Below are 15,173 nucleotides of genomic sequence, written 5' to 3'. Positions count from 1 at the left end.
TTTACTTTGAAAGTCCAAAAGAACAGGACTCGGTTGAGATATGGCCTATTATATGCCTACTTTGCGCACAGATAAGGTTATTTAGCAGAGGACCAGAGCCCAGGGATTTCTTTTTTTGTGCCACAGGTGCCATAATGAAGTGGTGAAAAATGAAAAGGAATGAGGAAAAAGAAACAGTACAAATAATACAGTAGAGAAAGTTTTAAAATATGTATTACTCTTGTCTGTGGGAGAAACACCTCTTTGGATATGTTCTTGACAGATTGAGTTATTTCTGTCTATTGGGTATGTATAAAGACATATTTATGGATTTATAAATCTTTTGAAGAGGGCTGTTATTTACCCAGTTGACTAAAATGGACTCAAACTGTGTAAATAACTATTTAGGACATGCACTACGGGCCAAATGCTGGCACAGCTCACACATCCATGGCTGCCAGAAAAGGCAGGCGGGAAAAACATGGAAGAGCCACTGTGCACAGTTAATCCGAAGGCTGCACAAAGACCCAGCTCCACAGGTCTCAGAGATGCATAAAGGTTTAGAAGGGTTGCGGTTGGCATGGAAATGCACAGAAGTTGTTGTAGGGACACTTGCGGGCCTCATCCGGCATTTAGCAAGGGCTGAATGAAGGACACCACCCGCCCCCCAGAACCACAGAGAAGGGCAGGTGAGATGAAAGGAGGGGCTCCCGCACCCACAATTATCAAACCGCTGGGTGGGGGACAAGTCTGCACAGAAAGCTTCTATCACCTCACCGCGGGAGTCATTGTCTTTAGTTCTTTGGTGAAGAGCCAGGAAAGAGGGCATGATGAGAAGAATCTCAGACAAATAATCAGGAGACTGAAAGTTTAGGTCTGACGCTGCACCTGGACCTCCACAAATCGCTCACTACATCCGTCCCTTATTTTCCTCATCTGTCAAATGGGGCCAGGATTGTTTTAGAAAGGTTCAACTGGGCTCATTCAAATGAGATCATTTCTATGAAAATTCTTAAAAAAAAACAGATTAGGCGGTGAACTTCTGTGAAAAAATATCAAGAGAAACGACCTAAGTAGCCAACTCAGGTAATGTGAAAGAGAGATGTCTCCTGGTTACAATCAAACTCCTTATTAAATTGGCCTTTGGAGAACACCTGCTGAAGGAAAAAGAAACATGCACAATTCCTAATTCCCTGTTGTGACATGTCAGAGGGGAAGAACGGGGCTGGGGCCTTTGCCCTCTCAAAATCCTTTTATCAGATTATGTTTAAGAAAACATATATGCTACCATTTTAAATTCAAGTACATTTCAGCAGTTGGCAAGCCTTCAAAGCAACAGTTATGCTACCTGCCTCTTCCTAGATGATATATGTGTGTGTGTGTGTGTGTGTGTGTGTGTGTGTGTGTTTTAAAAAGCAAGAAATGAAAAAGAAAATGAAACAAACAAACAAAACAAGAGGCTATGACCCCACGTAGCAAGTTTGGAATACAGGAAAAAAGTATTTATATTCCATCGTCACCTTTTTTGAATCTCATGGTCTGAGTTGGAAATAGGGCTTTCTGTTGAAGGTGCCGCCATCCCTTAACTATAGCGCTGTGAGCAGCGACACATAACATGTACGTACACACACTTGAAATAAAAAAGGCCCCATGGATTTATGCTGCATATCATCTTCCAGTAAAAGTCAGAGGTCAGAGGTTACCTGTTTCAGCCTCAGCTCTGAACTAGTTTACTATTCCGGCTCCGCTTTTTACTAGTCTTATAGTAAAATGGTGAAGTCAGCAATTTTTCTTTGAACAATAAAGTATTTCAAACGCTTCAAATTCTATGTGTAGAAGTTATTCCCAGTCCAAAGAACATACACGTGCCTTAAAAAAAAGAACTTTCTTGGTGTTGTTTCCAAATGAATTATGTCAAATTCATTTTAGACTTTGCAGTTCTAATTGGTACGGTCCAATTACGTAAGAAAACAAAATTCTTTTGTTGTCTAATGGCACTCCAATGAAACATGATCACCAAACCAGATTTTAAGGTAGGCACCTCTACTGTGGACTCAGAGTCAACTTCAATAAAGCCGTCTTTTTATAATCAGATGGAGAATACTCTTTAAAGCTTTGGTTGCACTGATTGAACACAAAATTCCACTGCAGTCAATCTCACCAAAGGCAGTACAAGAAAGACATCTGAACACTCAGTCACCTTTTTGCTGAAGATTAACTTTATGTTTAAACTTTATTTCCTACTAGCCACAGTCAGACGTGCACACCCATGGACACCCAAGTACACACACAGGTATGTACATTCAAGGAACAATACAAGCTAAATTGATCTGGTTTCTTTTCATTTCTTCCTAATTCCCTGTAGTCAGTTTGCAATGAAGCCAAGCACTTAAGAGATTTGGATAAGTAAATCCAGCAAAATGGCTTCAGCCCAGTGGAGAGGGAAAGCCCAATGTGAGTCCCTAAAAGGCCCACTGCCTTCTAAGCATCTGAAGACATCGTTAACTTGGAATCTTGGAAGGTGTCTCTTCACGATCTCTTGAAAAGCCTCGAAGGGCAAGTAATCATAATACTTTTTTTACTTGTAGAGCAGGGCATTAGTGGCATTCTGTTCACGCACATTCGAACTTCTAATCTACTCTAATCTTGCCCTCAGTCAACTCGCTGGCCCTGTTTTATGGAGGTGGCCAGATGACAGACAGTTAGGCAGCTAGAATGGCACAGAAGAAGAAAGGGTCCGGAAGGTAAGCTAAGCTGATTCTCATACTGTAAGAGGTTTATGTTCTAGAAAACCTGTATAAATAGTCACTAACTAGACATTTCTGGTTTTTCAGCCCTTAAAAAATGAAACAAGTAGCAAAAGAGAGTGAGATCACCTCTCCTACCTTGCTCACTGCTGTTATCCCCACTGTGTGATGTGTGACCACCGCTGGAAGGGCCCGGGGTTCCTCCTGAACGAGTGGATGCCGTGTCATCGTGATCTCTGTTCCAAGAGGGCTGTGGGGGCACAAATCAGAAATCCAAATAGAGTGGTCTGTTAACACCGGTCCGGGGGCTCCCGTGGGACAATGACAATGCAATGGAAGGCCAGGACAGACAGCCATGTCACCTTTCCCTTTCCCCTTCACAAACGGTGCCAGCCCGGAGCTGCACTGGCACATTGAAAATCTGCCACTTTCTGCTTCTAGCTAAAATAATATCTACAGATAGTTATTCTGTAAGTAACTGTATGTTTTATTACCAAGGAAAACAAAAACATTCCAGGCAAAGAAGGGGGGAGGGGGGAGGAGAAATGATGCCACTTGATTCTGACTATATTTTTAACGTCAACAAACCCTCTGGCACAACAGTCTGCTACTGCTCTGAACATGCAAAATAAGAGCGGTGGTCTATACCACTGTGGTTTATAGAGGCCCCTGATTCATCCTAGAAGCCAAACATGGCAGAGCTTTTAAGACCTTACAATTAGGCCGGGGTCCATAATAGCTAGTATGTGTCAGCTGTTTGCCGGATGGTACACGGCAAATGGACCAGGCACGGGGACAAAAAAGAAATGAGAATAACAATAGATTCACACGGACTGTGTACACTCAGCCCCATGCCGAGCCTTCTTGTACTATTGAACGGAAAACAGATGTTGCTTCTTATCACTGGGTGCATTTGAAAGTAACGTTCAGATAGGAAAAATTGGCAGTAAATTAAATTCTTGGGGAAAACAATCATGGCAACACTTCTCCCAAATCTCCCTTTATCACCAGAAAAGATTTTAATTAGCTTTTAGTGCTAGCTTTCAAAAACAGCCTTATGAGTCACTGGTCATCCTGCACAGTAGGAATAATGCAGAAAAGAAAGCTGGTTCTTGGCTGGGAAGTGATATTTGTCTTCAAGATTATTAGTGGAGAGGCAGGATGATCTTGTGTATAAAATATGTCTACATCATTTCGGTCACAGGATGTCATGGTTCATGACTGGGTGGTGGTAAAGTTTACTGACCCTCCCAACGCTTTAAATATGCCTCGCAAAATCAAAGTGCCCTTTCCTTACGTCCTGAAAAGTATTTTCACATCCCAGAGAAGATAAGAAAGGCTGAGGAGATCAAAATGTTTCTGACACCCATGGAGAGAAAAGGAGAGACCCATCTAAGAGGCACACTGTATAAGAATGAAAGGAAGAGTCCTGTTCCTGAAAAGGATGCTTGCCCACCACCTACTCTATACTCTTGGCCGGAAGGTTAACGCAGCCCCCCAAATTAAATAAAGTCACAGAGAGATTCACCACTTGTGCGTTTGACTCGCCCATTATGCATATTCTCAAAAACAGTGCTAATTGATCTGCTGATTCAGTGACTGGAAGATAGGCCTGCTGTGAAAGAAGTGCCTTGGACAAACACACATTCTGCAGCGTGCCACAAGATGCGTGCTGGAAGACGTAATCTGGAACGCACGCTCAGAATGCAAACAGTTAATGCATAAATTTTCAGTTTGTACAACTGCAGCTCTAAAAGGGGGACTTGTTTATTCAGAGCTCTGCAGAAAGAATGGTACAGCACCCAGGGGACAGACAATGCCAGGCACAAAACCCCGGTGCCTCGACATGTAAAAGGATGTTTTTCTATGTGCTACAAATCCCACTTGAAAATATAATTAGAAGGAGAAAATGGCAAACTATTGCATTAACTGTAATTGAACAAAAGACCGGCAAGGCATGTGGGAGGCTGCAGGAACCCGTGGGAGTTTCAGGATGCATGAGATCCTGCGAGTGACATCTCCTGGGCTCTCTCATTTTATTTATGTTGTCCCTCACTACTATTGTTGACTGGTGATCTGACTCGTAATTAATAGAAAAGCCACCGATAACAAGCTAAAATACAGAGCAACAGAATAACCTCATCAGAAGCATGTTTGTTAATCTGATTAAGACTAGGATTCCAGAAAGGTGACTTAGAACCCAAGAATTATTCCATGTTACACAGGAAACTGTCCTCCTTTATGCTACAACAGACCTGATATATTCACTATCTTTTAATGAGCTCCACTGATTTATTCAGCTCTGCTCTGCTCCCTCCCCCACTTTTCTACTGTGCAGGATGTAGATTAATTCAATGCTTAATTGTTTAGTAAATTCAATTTTCCACATTCTATTCTGCATAGCTTTAGCTAAGGTTCTTAAATCTTCAGCAGTGAGCCCTGAGCCCAGTGTTTGTGATCTGTGCCTACCTTTTTTCATCACCATTTTTCTTCATCCACCACTTAATTCACCATGAAAAGATTTTCCTTGCTGGAAATTCTGATTCCGCTATGATCTGTGAGCCATTCCGATTCATTGCATTTTCATTGTGTTGGGTCTTAGATGCCGGGCTCCTCTTTTCTCACAGCTATCGCCACATTATACAGGCATTCATGCAAGAAATGTTGGATTCCACCTCGGTTTATCCAAATTTCGTGCAACCTATATGTTTAAATTTGTGTGTTCACCAAAGGTAGGAGCCAATATTTTCCACCTCTTCCAGAAAGGCCTGTGAACACTGAGTGCACTTCTCTGAAATGAAATCTAACTTTTGTGGTCCTCTCTTGAATTAGCATTTTGGGTATTAGCATTTCAAGAACGGTGGAGTCACACAAAACTGAGCATTAGGAGAAATCCACAAGGTTACCAAAACAGAACAAGAATTATGTTTAGTTCAGTTCATTAAGCATGATTAAAGTCTAAGTATCAGAAATAGCTCATGAACTCTCTGGCATAAATATGTAAGACAGCTCTAATCAGAAAAAACTCCCCCAAAATCCATCTACCCGAGAAACTCAGTTACGATAACGAATCTCTGTGACTCTACGTGGTTACACCAAACAGCATCATTATTATTTTTAAAATAAAATATGTGCATACAATTATGCACATATATCTGTGAAGTTGTGAGTTGCTTGGGGCCACTTGTAAAGTAAGACTGACAGAATAAAATCAATGATGTATTGCGTTAGATGTATAGCAAACCAGAGTCATGGTTCTAAATTAAGTCCCAAGGAGGCTTTTTTCTTCAATGTATATAATTTCAGAGCAAGCGACGCATATGTTCTCTCCTATTGGAAATCCATTAAGACGAGAGGTCCTAACTCGAAGTCCAGAGACCTCCTAAAGACTTCGGGGGTCGGGGGTGTTTTGTTTTAACAATAATTTTGTTTATGGACATACTTGCATTTTTACCCCTGGGGAGAGTGTCCATAACTTTTCGTCAGATTGTCAAAGGGGTATGTGATTCTTTCAAAGTCTGAGAACCAGTGCTCTAGGAGACATTCACAGGGCCAGATGGAAAAGTCAGGGCTGGAAAGACCTTCAAGATCATGGAGTCAACACTTTAACCTGACATTGAGAGCCAATGGTCCTTCAGACATTATTTCTTTTGTCATAAATGGAGGCAGTCACTGGGCAGTCACTTTGATTCTCCCCAGAGATGTTTTCTCTCTGCAACAGTTTGAACACTCCCATGCCTTCTATCATTTCTCAAGAATGCTTGAAAATAAGGGGTTTTTAAACGATAATAAGGAAGGTTCATCAAGTGCCATTTTTTAATTTATGAGGTAATTATACAGGTGTTTTGTGGTCAAACAGAGGTAATGACCTCCTTGACCACAGGCTCCTCTAGGGCACAGATAATATCTGGATCTTTCCTATTTTGTTCTTTCTCAGCTCAGCATAATGTATGGTGTGTGCTCAGCACTTGGTCAAGGCTTAGGGAACTAAACTGAATCATTCATTATTTACTGTTCTACCAATATCCTAACAGATGAGCTGCAACTTCCCAAACGATCCTTCCTCCTGAGTAAAGCCATCCAGGGATAATTTTTCCTCTCTCCATCTTTTCCATTCTTTTTCCATCTATGCCTTAATTTTGGACATACATCCATTCCTCACATCACTTTCCATGTTTTCCTTAAACAGTTCTTTTCACTACTGTGATCTGAGTTATCACCCATATGCCATGAGATTTGTGTCTCTGGATCTCTTCTTTGGTCTTTAGACTTGTATGCCCAACTACCTGCTAAACCATCTCCATGAAAGGATGTTCGCCTCACTCAACAAGTCCAGTGCTAAACTCTTCATCTCCCCATCAACACCCTACACATTCTTCTTTTATTGATCCTAGTAGGTATAACCCCATGCATCCATGGTATAAACCTGAGAACCATCCATGACACCTCTCTCCTCCGCTCCCCCCTCTCTACCTCCTGTACAATCAGTCCTCATATCTTGTTCACTTTTACCCCTAAATAGTTCACAAATAAATCTCTCATTTTTCACCTTAGTGATTGCTGGTCTTGTTAAGGCCCTCCCAGCTTCAAAGAGTTCAGTCAAATCACTTCCCAGATTTAAGAGTTTGATTCCACTAGAATATAAACTCCATAAGGATAGGAACTGGTCAGTTTTGCTCGCCATTGCATCCTGTCTATCAAGCTCAGTGCACAACACTTGGGGACATGTTTGTTGAATGAATGAACGGCCCCCTACTGCCTACAGAACACCACAGTCTCGGATCCTTAGCCTCATATAGTAAGCCCTCATAGTCCACCCACTGAGGACCATTCCTCAACCTATTCCTTGTGCTCAAGCATGTGATTTCTGGCAGATATGTTCTGTTTGTCCCTCTAGGCCAATCCTCATCCTTCCTTCCTGCCTGGCTCCAGCCCCTAATTACCTCCTACTTGCTAATTAAGTTACAGATCAGATACTACCTCCCCCAGAAAGCCTTCCCTGATACACACACACACACACACCACACACACACAAACTTCCCCCAGGATGAGTGAGGCTGCTCTCCCCTGAGCATGTAGAGCACCTCATGCACACCTCTGTCATGTCAAACCTTGTACTGTTTTGTGATGACCTGTAGAATTCTATACTATGAGTGTTTTGAAATCCTACTATATAGCTTATTCATCCTTATACCCTCCATCCCAGGAAAGTGTAACACATTAAACACAAATATGTTCCTATATGAACAAATGAATAGCTTAAGTGATTATATATATAGAGGATCCCTGTGTTAAATTGTCATCTGATACTGTGATCTTCTATCTGAAAGATCATAAAATATCTGAAAAATATTTGTGCAATTTATAAACATCTCACACACTTGCATTCACACAAACACACACCACCATAAAAAAAATATATGTTAATACTCAGTGACAGTAGAACACAGTCAAAATAAAGAAAATTTGAAGGTAGCCATATCCCAGTTTGAAATCTGGCTGCACCAATTACATGGTCTTAGACAAATTACGACCTCCCTAACTCTTAATATCTTAATCCATACATTGGAAAAATACTCCATTGTCAATCTACTTCAATTAAAGAATAATCATCTATAAGCATAACATATGTATATTTCCAGGCATGCAGCAAGCACTCAATAAATGATAGCTACTAAAAATTTTAATGTAACAACATAGATTGACCTAGTTAAACCTGAAATATCTGCATACAGGTGTATTCAGTTTATAGACCTTCTGGAGAGAATAGTTAACCTGAGCTGACTTAGTGTATAGTTCGATATGCCTTGGGCTATCTCCCAGCTGGTGTGTGCTCCGGGAATGCACACTGATCTTATTTTCACCTCCAAATAACATGATTTTACAGGTGGGTTGCTCCTCCCCACCCTATCAAGTTTAATTTGATGCCTAATATTTATAAATCACTTTACAGTATACAAAGCACTTTGACATATCTTCTCACTTGGTCGTTTATCACATCAGTATGATGTCAGAATCATTTCTTTATCAGACCAAGAAAAAAAAAAAACAGTGGGGTTTTGGTTTTCAAAATTTCTATGTTACCAGTGCCATCCAAAAAAGGTAGATAAATGAAAGTCTAGTGATCTTGACTCTGAAGAGGTCAGCTAGCAGCTATGTAGAAATTGAAGAAATAATCACAGGATTCAAAATGTGAAGTTGGTCTGCACCAATCCACGGGCGGCTTTCTCTTTGGGAAGTACATTTACTTTTTCAAACCACCAGGGTCTCTTTAGCAAATGATCTCTAGTGGCCTGAAAGAGCTGGCTCATCTCCAAAAGTGAGCAATTCAATCCCTCCAGACCAGGGGAGTCACCAGTCCAAGTGGGGAAGGCACCAGTGTGCATGATGCTCCTGTGTATGCGTGCTCACGTTCCCACACCTTCATGGTCCATACGGACATTCACACTCAAAGATCTACACTTGTCCTTGAGCCATGGCAGGAGGGGTCACTGACCACCACCATCACACACTGCCTGGGGGGTCACATCTAATTAGTCCTTTCCCCTAGACTTTTCACTTCTGTCTAAACAGTGTCTCTCAGGAAGCTTCAAGGCAGAGAACTTCAGCAGATATGATGCCTTATACATCTCCCAATCAATGATGCCATTGGAGGAACCAGAGACAGAGGAGGAGACCAGAGACATCCATACACAGAGAGATGGGGAGAGAAGGGGTCCAGGTACTGCTATAAAAGGTGCCTGGGTGGCTCAGTTGGTTAAGCGTCTGACTCTTGATTTTGGCTCAGCTTTCTCATGGTCCCTGAGATCAAGCCCCATGTCAGGCTCTGTGCTGACAGTGCTGGCTTCCCTCTCTCCCTCTTTCTCTGCCCCTCCCCCTTCAAAAAAACCAAAAAAATAAACATGAAAAAAAATAAAAAGGGATAAATGTTTACCAATGTGTACTTGAAGTTGAGAACTCGGAGGTCCTGAGATTTCCTTATTTTTGAGTTATTTAAAATCTGATAGGCTAAAGCCCTTATTTTAAAAATCTTGGTGGGTCCCATTTGCATCTGCTTGATAACTCAAACATACAGTATGAACTTCAACTCATTCAACCACCAAATAGCACCTACACTTTGCTAGAGCCCTAGATAAACCCAGTTCTTCTCAAAGGATACTCCCTTGAGGGTATGTCCATCCAACTTCAAATTCAGGTCATTCGGAAAAAAAGTATAAAATCCTTTACACAGATTTCCAAAAAATCCCTGGAAATCATTAAGCAAATTCATTTAACCGTGACAAGTCTGGGCAGTATGTTTTGTTTTTAACACAGTGAAACTGTCCTCTTACCCTTTAAGCTTTTAGATATTTTTAAATATCAGAAGCTCACAGATTAATAGCCGAGTGTGCCCACAGGCTGCGGATTCAGGGACCACGTTAAACTGTGCCGGCGAATCGCCTGAAAGTGGAATCTTCTCTAAGTCCACATTCCATCCTGCTGAACGATGATAAAGTCGGGGAGGCAAGTATTGTTCTGGGTGAAGAATGGTGTTGGCCTGAGGTGTCCCTCGGGGTGGCCCACACCGTCTGCGGGGAGGCCCATTCCCCACAAAGTTATCTTCCTGACACACTTCTTCCTTCGGCAGCCCTCCTTTTTCTCATTTCCTTCCCTGTCCCCGCCCCCACTCCTTCTCCTCTGCCAAGTCTGTAGGCCTGCCAGGGTTCCTGTGGAGCCCCTTTTTAATGCCGCGATAAAATGTGCTTGTTACCTCACCTAACAGACGCTCGGCAGGTAATTTTGGTGACTCAGGGCAGATGGTAAATTAGGGGTGAGACGATGGAAATCCAGCATCCCCACTCAGAATCTGCAGCTCACCCCAAGATGCTACCCTTCCTCTTCCAGCCCCACCATAGTTGCCACTGTGAACTTTCATCTAGAAACACATCTCGATGATCCTCCAATTTTCCCTCGGTTATGGTGCTCACCATGTTGGAGCCAGCCAGTACACATGGCATAAGGGTGTCTACTTCAGCATCAAATAAGGTAAATTTCTAAAACCTTAAAACTTGGCAATTCTGATGTATTGCTTTATATATATATATATATATATATATATATATATATATATATATGATTGTACAATAGTAGTCGTGGGTAGTTTGTGGAAGCAGAGACAGCATCTGTTAAATTGAGTTCCAGATTTCCCAGTTCTCACGTACCACAAATAAAACCTACAAAAATGATAATTTTTCAAACATTGAATCCTCTATCTCTGTGTAATGAGGCATGTAGAGAGGAGGAGAAGAATTTTTGTGCTTTTTTGCCTTTGGTGAAAATTCTCCAAGGAGTAATTTCATCTTTAAATGAAAAGTTTTGTATCAGGCGGCTGTATGAGCTCCAGGAATCCCCGAAGCCTCAGGTTCAGACACAGGGAGACGCACAAGTGCACACTCACGGACACACAGCAACATACACGCACCGTGTGCATGAGGAAGAAGGCAAAAGGATGTGGAAATAAACTAACTGTAATGTTTTTAATCATGTTGTAATGAAATTGAAAGCAGTTTGGCAGCCAGATGCATTCTTAGAATCTACGAGCCCTTAAATATTTTGCCTGCTCTCCTGCCAATGTCTGTGCCTCACTCTCCTCCCCAGGCTCTAGGGTAGGCTGCTATGGCAGGTGTCACAGCAGTGGTCTTAGGAGGCCAGGCCCAGCACGTTGGATCACTTTCCTGGTACTCCTTAAGATTTTACTTAAGAAGCCTGAAAGCTTTTAGGACTCAACTCTGACACTCTCAGGTCGTTACTAATCTGCAGAGTTGAATTAATTCATCCACGACATTAAAAATGAATCGACAAGGCTGAGGAAAAAGTCTGCAGATATAAAACACCACGCAAAATATTCCAAAAACTTTCCTCAAGAAATCCACACACAGTGCTGATACCTTTTGCCCAATTTTTCTACATTGAGGACCAAGGCTAGCACCATTTCACAGTGACCCCACTGTGGGCTCGGAAGACAATATAAATTCTTACATGGGGCAGGTAAAATTACATGGGAAGGGGCGCCTGGGTGGCTCAGTCGGTTAAGCGTCTGACTCTTGGTTTCAGCTCAGGTCGTGATCTCACGGTTTGTGAGTTCGAGCCCCACATCGGGCTCTGTGCTGACAGTGCAGAGCCTGCTTGGGACTCTGTCTCCCTCACTCTCTCTGCCCCTCCCTGGCTTGCTCTGGAGCTCTCTCTCTCTCAAAAAATAAATAAACATTTTTTAAAAACTACATGGGAAAAGAATAATTACAACCAAAGGGAAACTGCCAACAAGGGATCACGAGAAGTTTTACCAAAATCTCAAAACTGGAAAGCAGATGAGTAATTTAGAAATTATTTGGGTGCACTGAACATTCAAATTCTACTAAGCAGTTTGTTGCAGAGAAAAATGTCATGAACAGAAGAGACAATAAAGCCTTATTACACTAGAAATCTTAGTAAAAATACTTATTAATATTTCAATAATCTTTCCTTTTCCTGTGCCATAGTATTTTGGCTGGCATGCAATTAATAAAAGTAAACCCTTATATTAAATGATTTTAATTATTCTGTATACTTCTCCTGAAATCATACCTGTAAACTGTAATTTAGAATTAAAATACCTAAACAAACAAACAAACACTCTAACCCAATTGGCACCACTGTATCTCCAAATATTTGTATGTAAATATTACAAAGTATACTCCCTATTTATCTTCTGAAAGCTTTCAGCTGAAATTTAGATTATTTTCTATCATCTCTATTTAGGAGTGACAGAAGAAACTATAAATTTTATGCCAGTATACCCGATGTTATAAAATCCCTTTTATAAGATTGCTTGCCTCCCAATGTTTTATTTTACATTTGTAACTCAGTTATTCAATGCTCCTTGTCCTGCAAACAAATTAAGATAAAATAAATTCAAGCGTCTTATATAAAACAACTTCAAACCAAAAATTTTCTAGGCAACCATCCTAGCAAAAAGAACATCCCGATAATGCAGAAAACATTGTATCCTTAGCACAAGTAGATAATAAGACCGAGTAAGCAACTGGCCCCTAGCCATGAAGCATTTGCACTCAGAAATGTGGAGAAAAGTACTTAGCACCAGATCTGCATGTGACTGTTACTTGAAGTTGAACGTGAAAGCGAATCTGCAGTGATTCACCGCACTATCTCAGCAACACATCTGAGTGCCCAGGCTCTTTTTACACAATGATGAAATCAGAATAAGAGTGTCCCCTTCTAACAAGAATTAAAAAGACATTTTTCTTAAACCCGATGATTATAAAATGGTCTATAAAATAACACCTCATTAACAACCACTATCTTCCGTCCCCAAATCAAGCTGAAGCTGTTGGAGGTTGGGCAGAATACAAGGGGATAAACATTATTTAATAGTCTGTTTATTTACGTTTTGCTATTTTAAACGCTCTCCACTATTCAGTTTTCACAGTAACTCAATATGGTGGGTTCTTTGTCCCCATGTTACAGATGATGAAACTGAGGCTCATGGGAGAGCAGTGCCTTATCCTCTCACAGCAGAGCCTAGAATCAAATGCCAGGGCTCCAACTCTAAACTATGTCTATTTTATTGAAACACTCCCAGCCTGAAAGGTTGTATAACTAAGTTACAATCAGCACACTTAATTGTTCTTTCTCAAGTGTTTCTGAAATCTCTTCTTTTCTACTCCTAAACTCTCAAATCAGAAAATCCACAATTTTGATGCTAGAAGAAAAAAAAAAAAAAAAAAAGTCAGCCAAGATGTACTTTTGTTTTTTTTCCTACTACCTGATAGCATTACACTTTGAACAAGAGAATCATGGAAAATTACATTGACCACTGATTTCCACTAACAATTAGCTGTTACTAACTTCTCTGTGGTTTTTTTAGACACACTTCCAGCTTTTGATATTCTCAACCAAACTATATTTTCAAAGTCATTCTTCAGGGATTTTTGAATCCTGACGCTCTCTCTCTCCCCTTCCTTCATTATTTATCTTTGGTAAAATCATGAGAAAGGCCTTTATCAAGGCATTTTGAGATTTAATTTACATTTCTGATTTTCAGAATGGCCAACTTCTCTATATTTCAGGCACTTAACAGAGATATCAACCAAGGCAGCTGTGAATGCAAGAAGCAGGAGTCTGAATTTTATCGCTGGTGCACTTTTTAAGAGATTCCAGTTCATCAGAATGCCATTCTTCAGCCATATGCAAAGCTATTGTTCTTGGAGGCTATTCATACATACTATTTTAGCAGTTACAGAGTACGTGGAGTATTAGAAGTATACTACAAGTGAAGAAAAGCCCCATAATTGATTTGTTAATGTTTTATTCTCCTCTTTTTCTATTGGCATGTTCTTTACATGCCCTCGATAAATATTAAACACTCAAACAACTCACTATTAGGGTGGCAAGCCAACCTTTAGAATGTCGAAACAGAGGAGTGAAGAACAATGTACCTAATTGAAATGGCAGGGTAATTTGGAAAATAAAATTGAGTTGCTGCAAATTCCAAATTCCGGAATAAAAATGTTTATACTCACTCAAATGCAGATTGTTACTGGCTTTGAATAATTATTAGAATAAAAAATACTTGAACACCAACAATACACTTGATATGCAGAGAAAAAGCACAGTCTAGATGTCTCTATTATTTTGCACAAGAAAGTGTGGGACGCAATGAGTCTGATATTTCTCCTGGTGGTTTTGTTATTGAACACAGCATATAAAATCCCAAAATGCAGTGAAGCAATAGGCCAAGCCACAAAATACACAACTAGTGTGAAAATTTCACGGGCAATATTCTTCAGAAAGTTATAAACACATCAAGGGACAAAGAAGTGCATGGAAAGAAATGAAGGGGTTAATGTTCTGTTACTCAGTATCTTTTCTGGCCTCAATTTATCACCAAGACCAACTCAAAACATAGAATTCCTGATTCTCTTTGGCAGAAGCTAGCACCAAGAATACTATGACAAAATGAAAATGGGAAAATGCATTTGCATCTGGAATTATGACACAAAAACACGTAATGACTCTCTAAGAGATGACAGTTATCTGTACACTGGGGGGTAACCTGATTATCTACTTAGGGTTAGGCCACTTTGGGCAGAGATACCACCTCTATCTCTGAAAGACAAATTCCATATGCTCTGTGCAGTTATAGCATATTTCCCATAAATAATATATACAATAGACTATAAATAAATAATACATTTATCTGAACTGTTCAAGAGTGAAAGGCAGGGTGGCTACTCATGAGACTGGGTTTCTTATGAACAATTTCAAATAAAAGTCATGTCCAATGGGCAATTATCACAAAGTTCTTACACTAAAATATTCTGAAGCACAAGTCAATGTTCCAACTAGACCCAAAATACCCCATTCAAATCAATGTTCCAACTAAACCCAAAATACCCCATTTAATTTTAT

General features: G+C 40.5%; 1 protein-coding gene across 4 annotated transcripts in view; it reads right to left on the bottom strand.

The window, feature by feature from the left end:
- The window catches only part of MEIS1 (Meis homeobox 1), a 138,123-nt gene that overhangs the window by 105,545 nt on the left and 17,405 nt on the right, over positions 1 to 15,173 (bottom strand). For all 4 annotated transcript variants that reach the window (XM_043603526.1, XM_043603524.1, XM_043603527.1 and 1 more), the window contains exon 7: positions 2,865 to 2,976. In XM_043603526.1, coding sequence (XP_043459461.1) covers positions 2,865 to 2,976 — 112 coding nt within the window. The remainder of the gene's footprint in view (positions 1 to 2,864; positions 2,977 to 15,173) is intronic.

The sequence above is a fragment of the Prionailurus bengalensis genome, chromosome A3 (genome assembly GCF_016509475.1).
Source record: "Prionailurus bengalensis isolate Pbe53 chromosome A3, Fcat_Pben_1.1_paternal_pri, whole genome shotgun sequence".
Lineage (NCBI taxonomy): Eukaryota > Metazoa > Chordata > Mammalia > Carnivora > Felidae > Prionailurus > Prionailurus bengalensis.
Note: the sequence above shows the minus strand (reverse complement) of the source record. Positions and strands in the feature narration are given on the sequence as shown.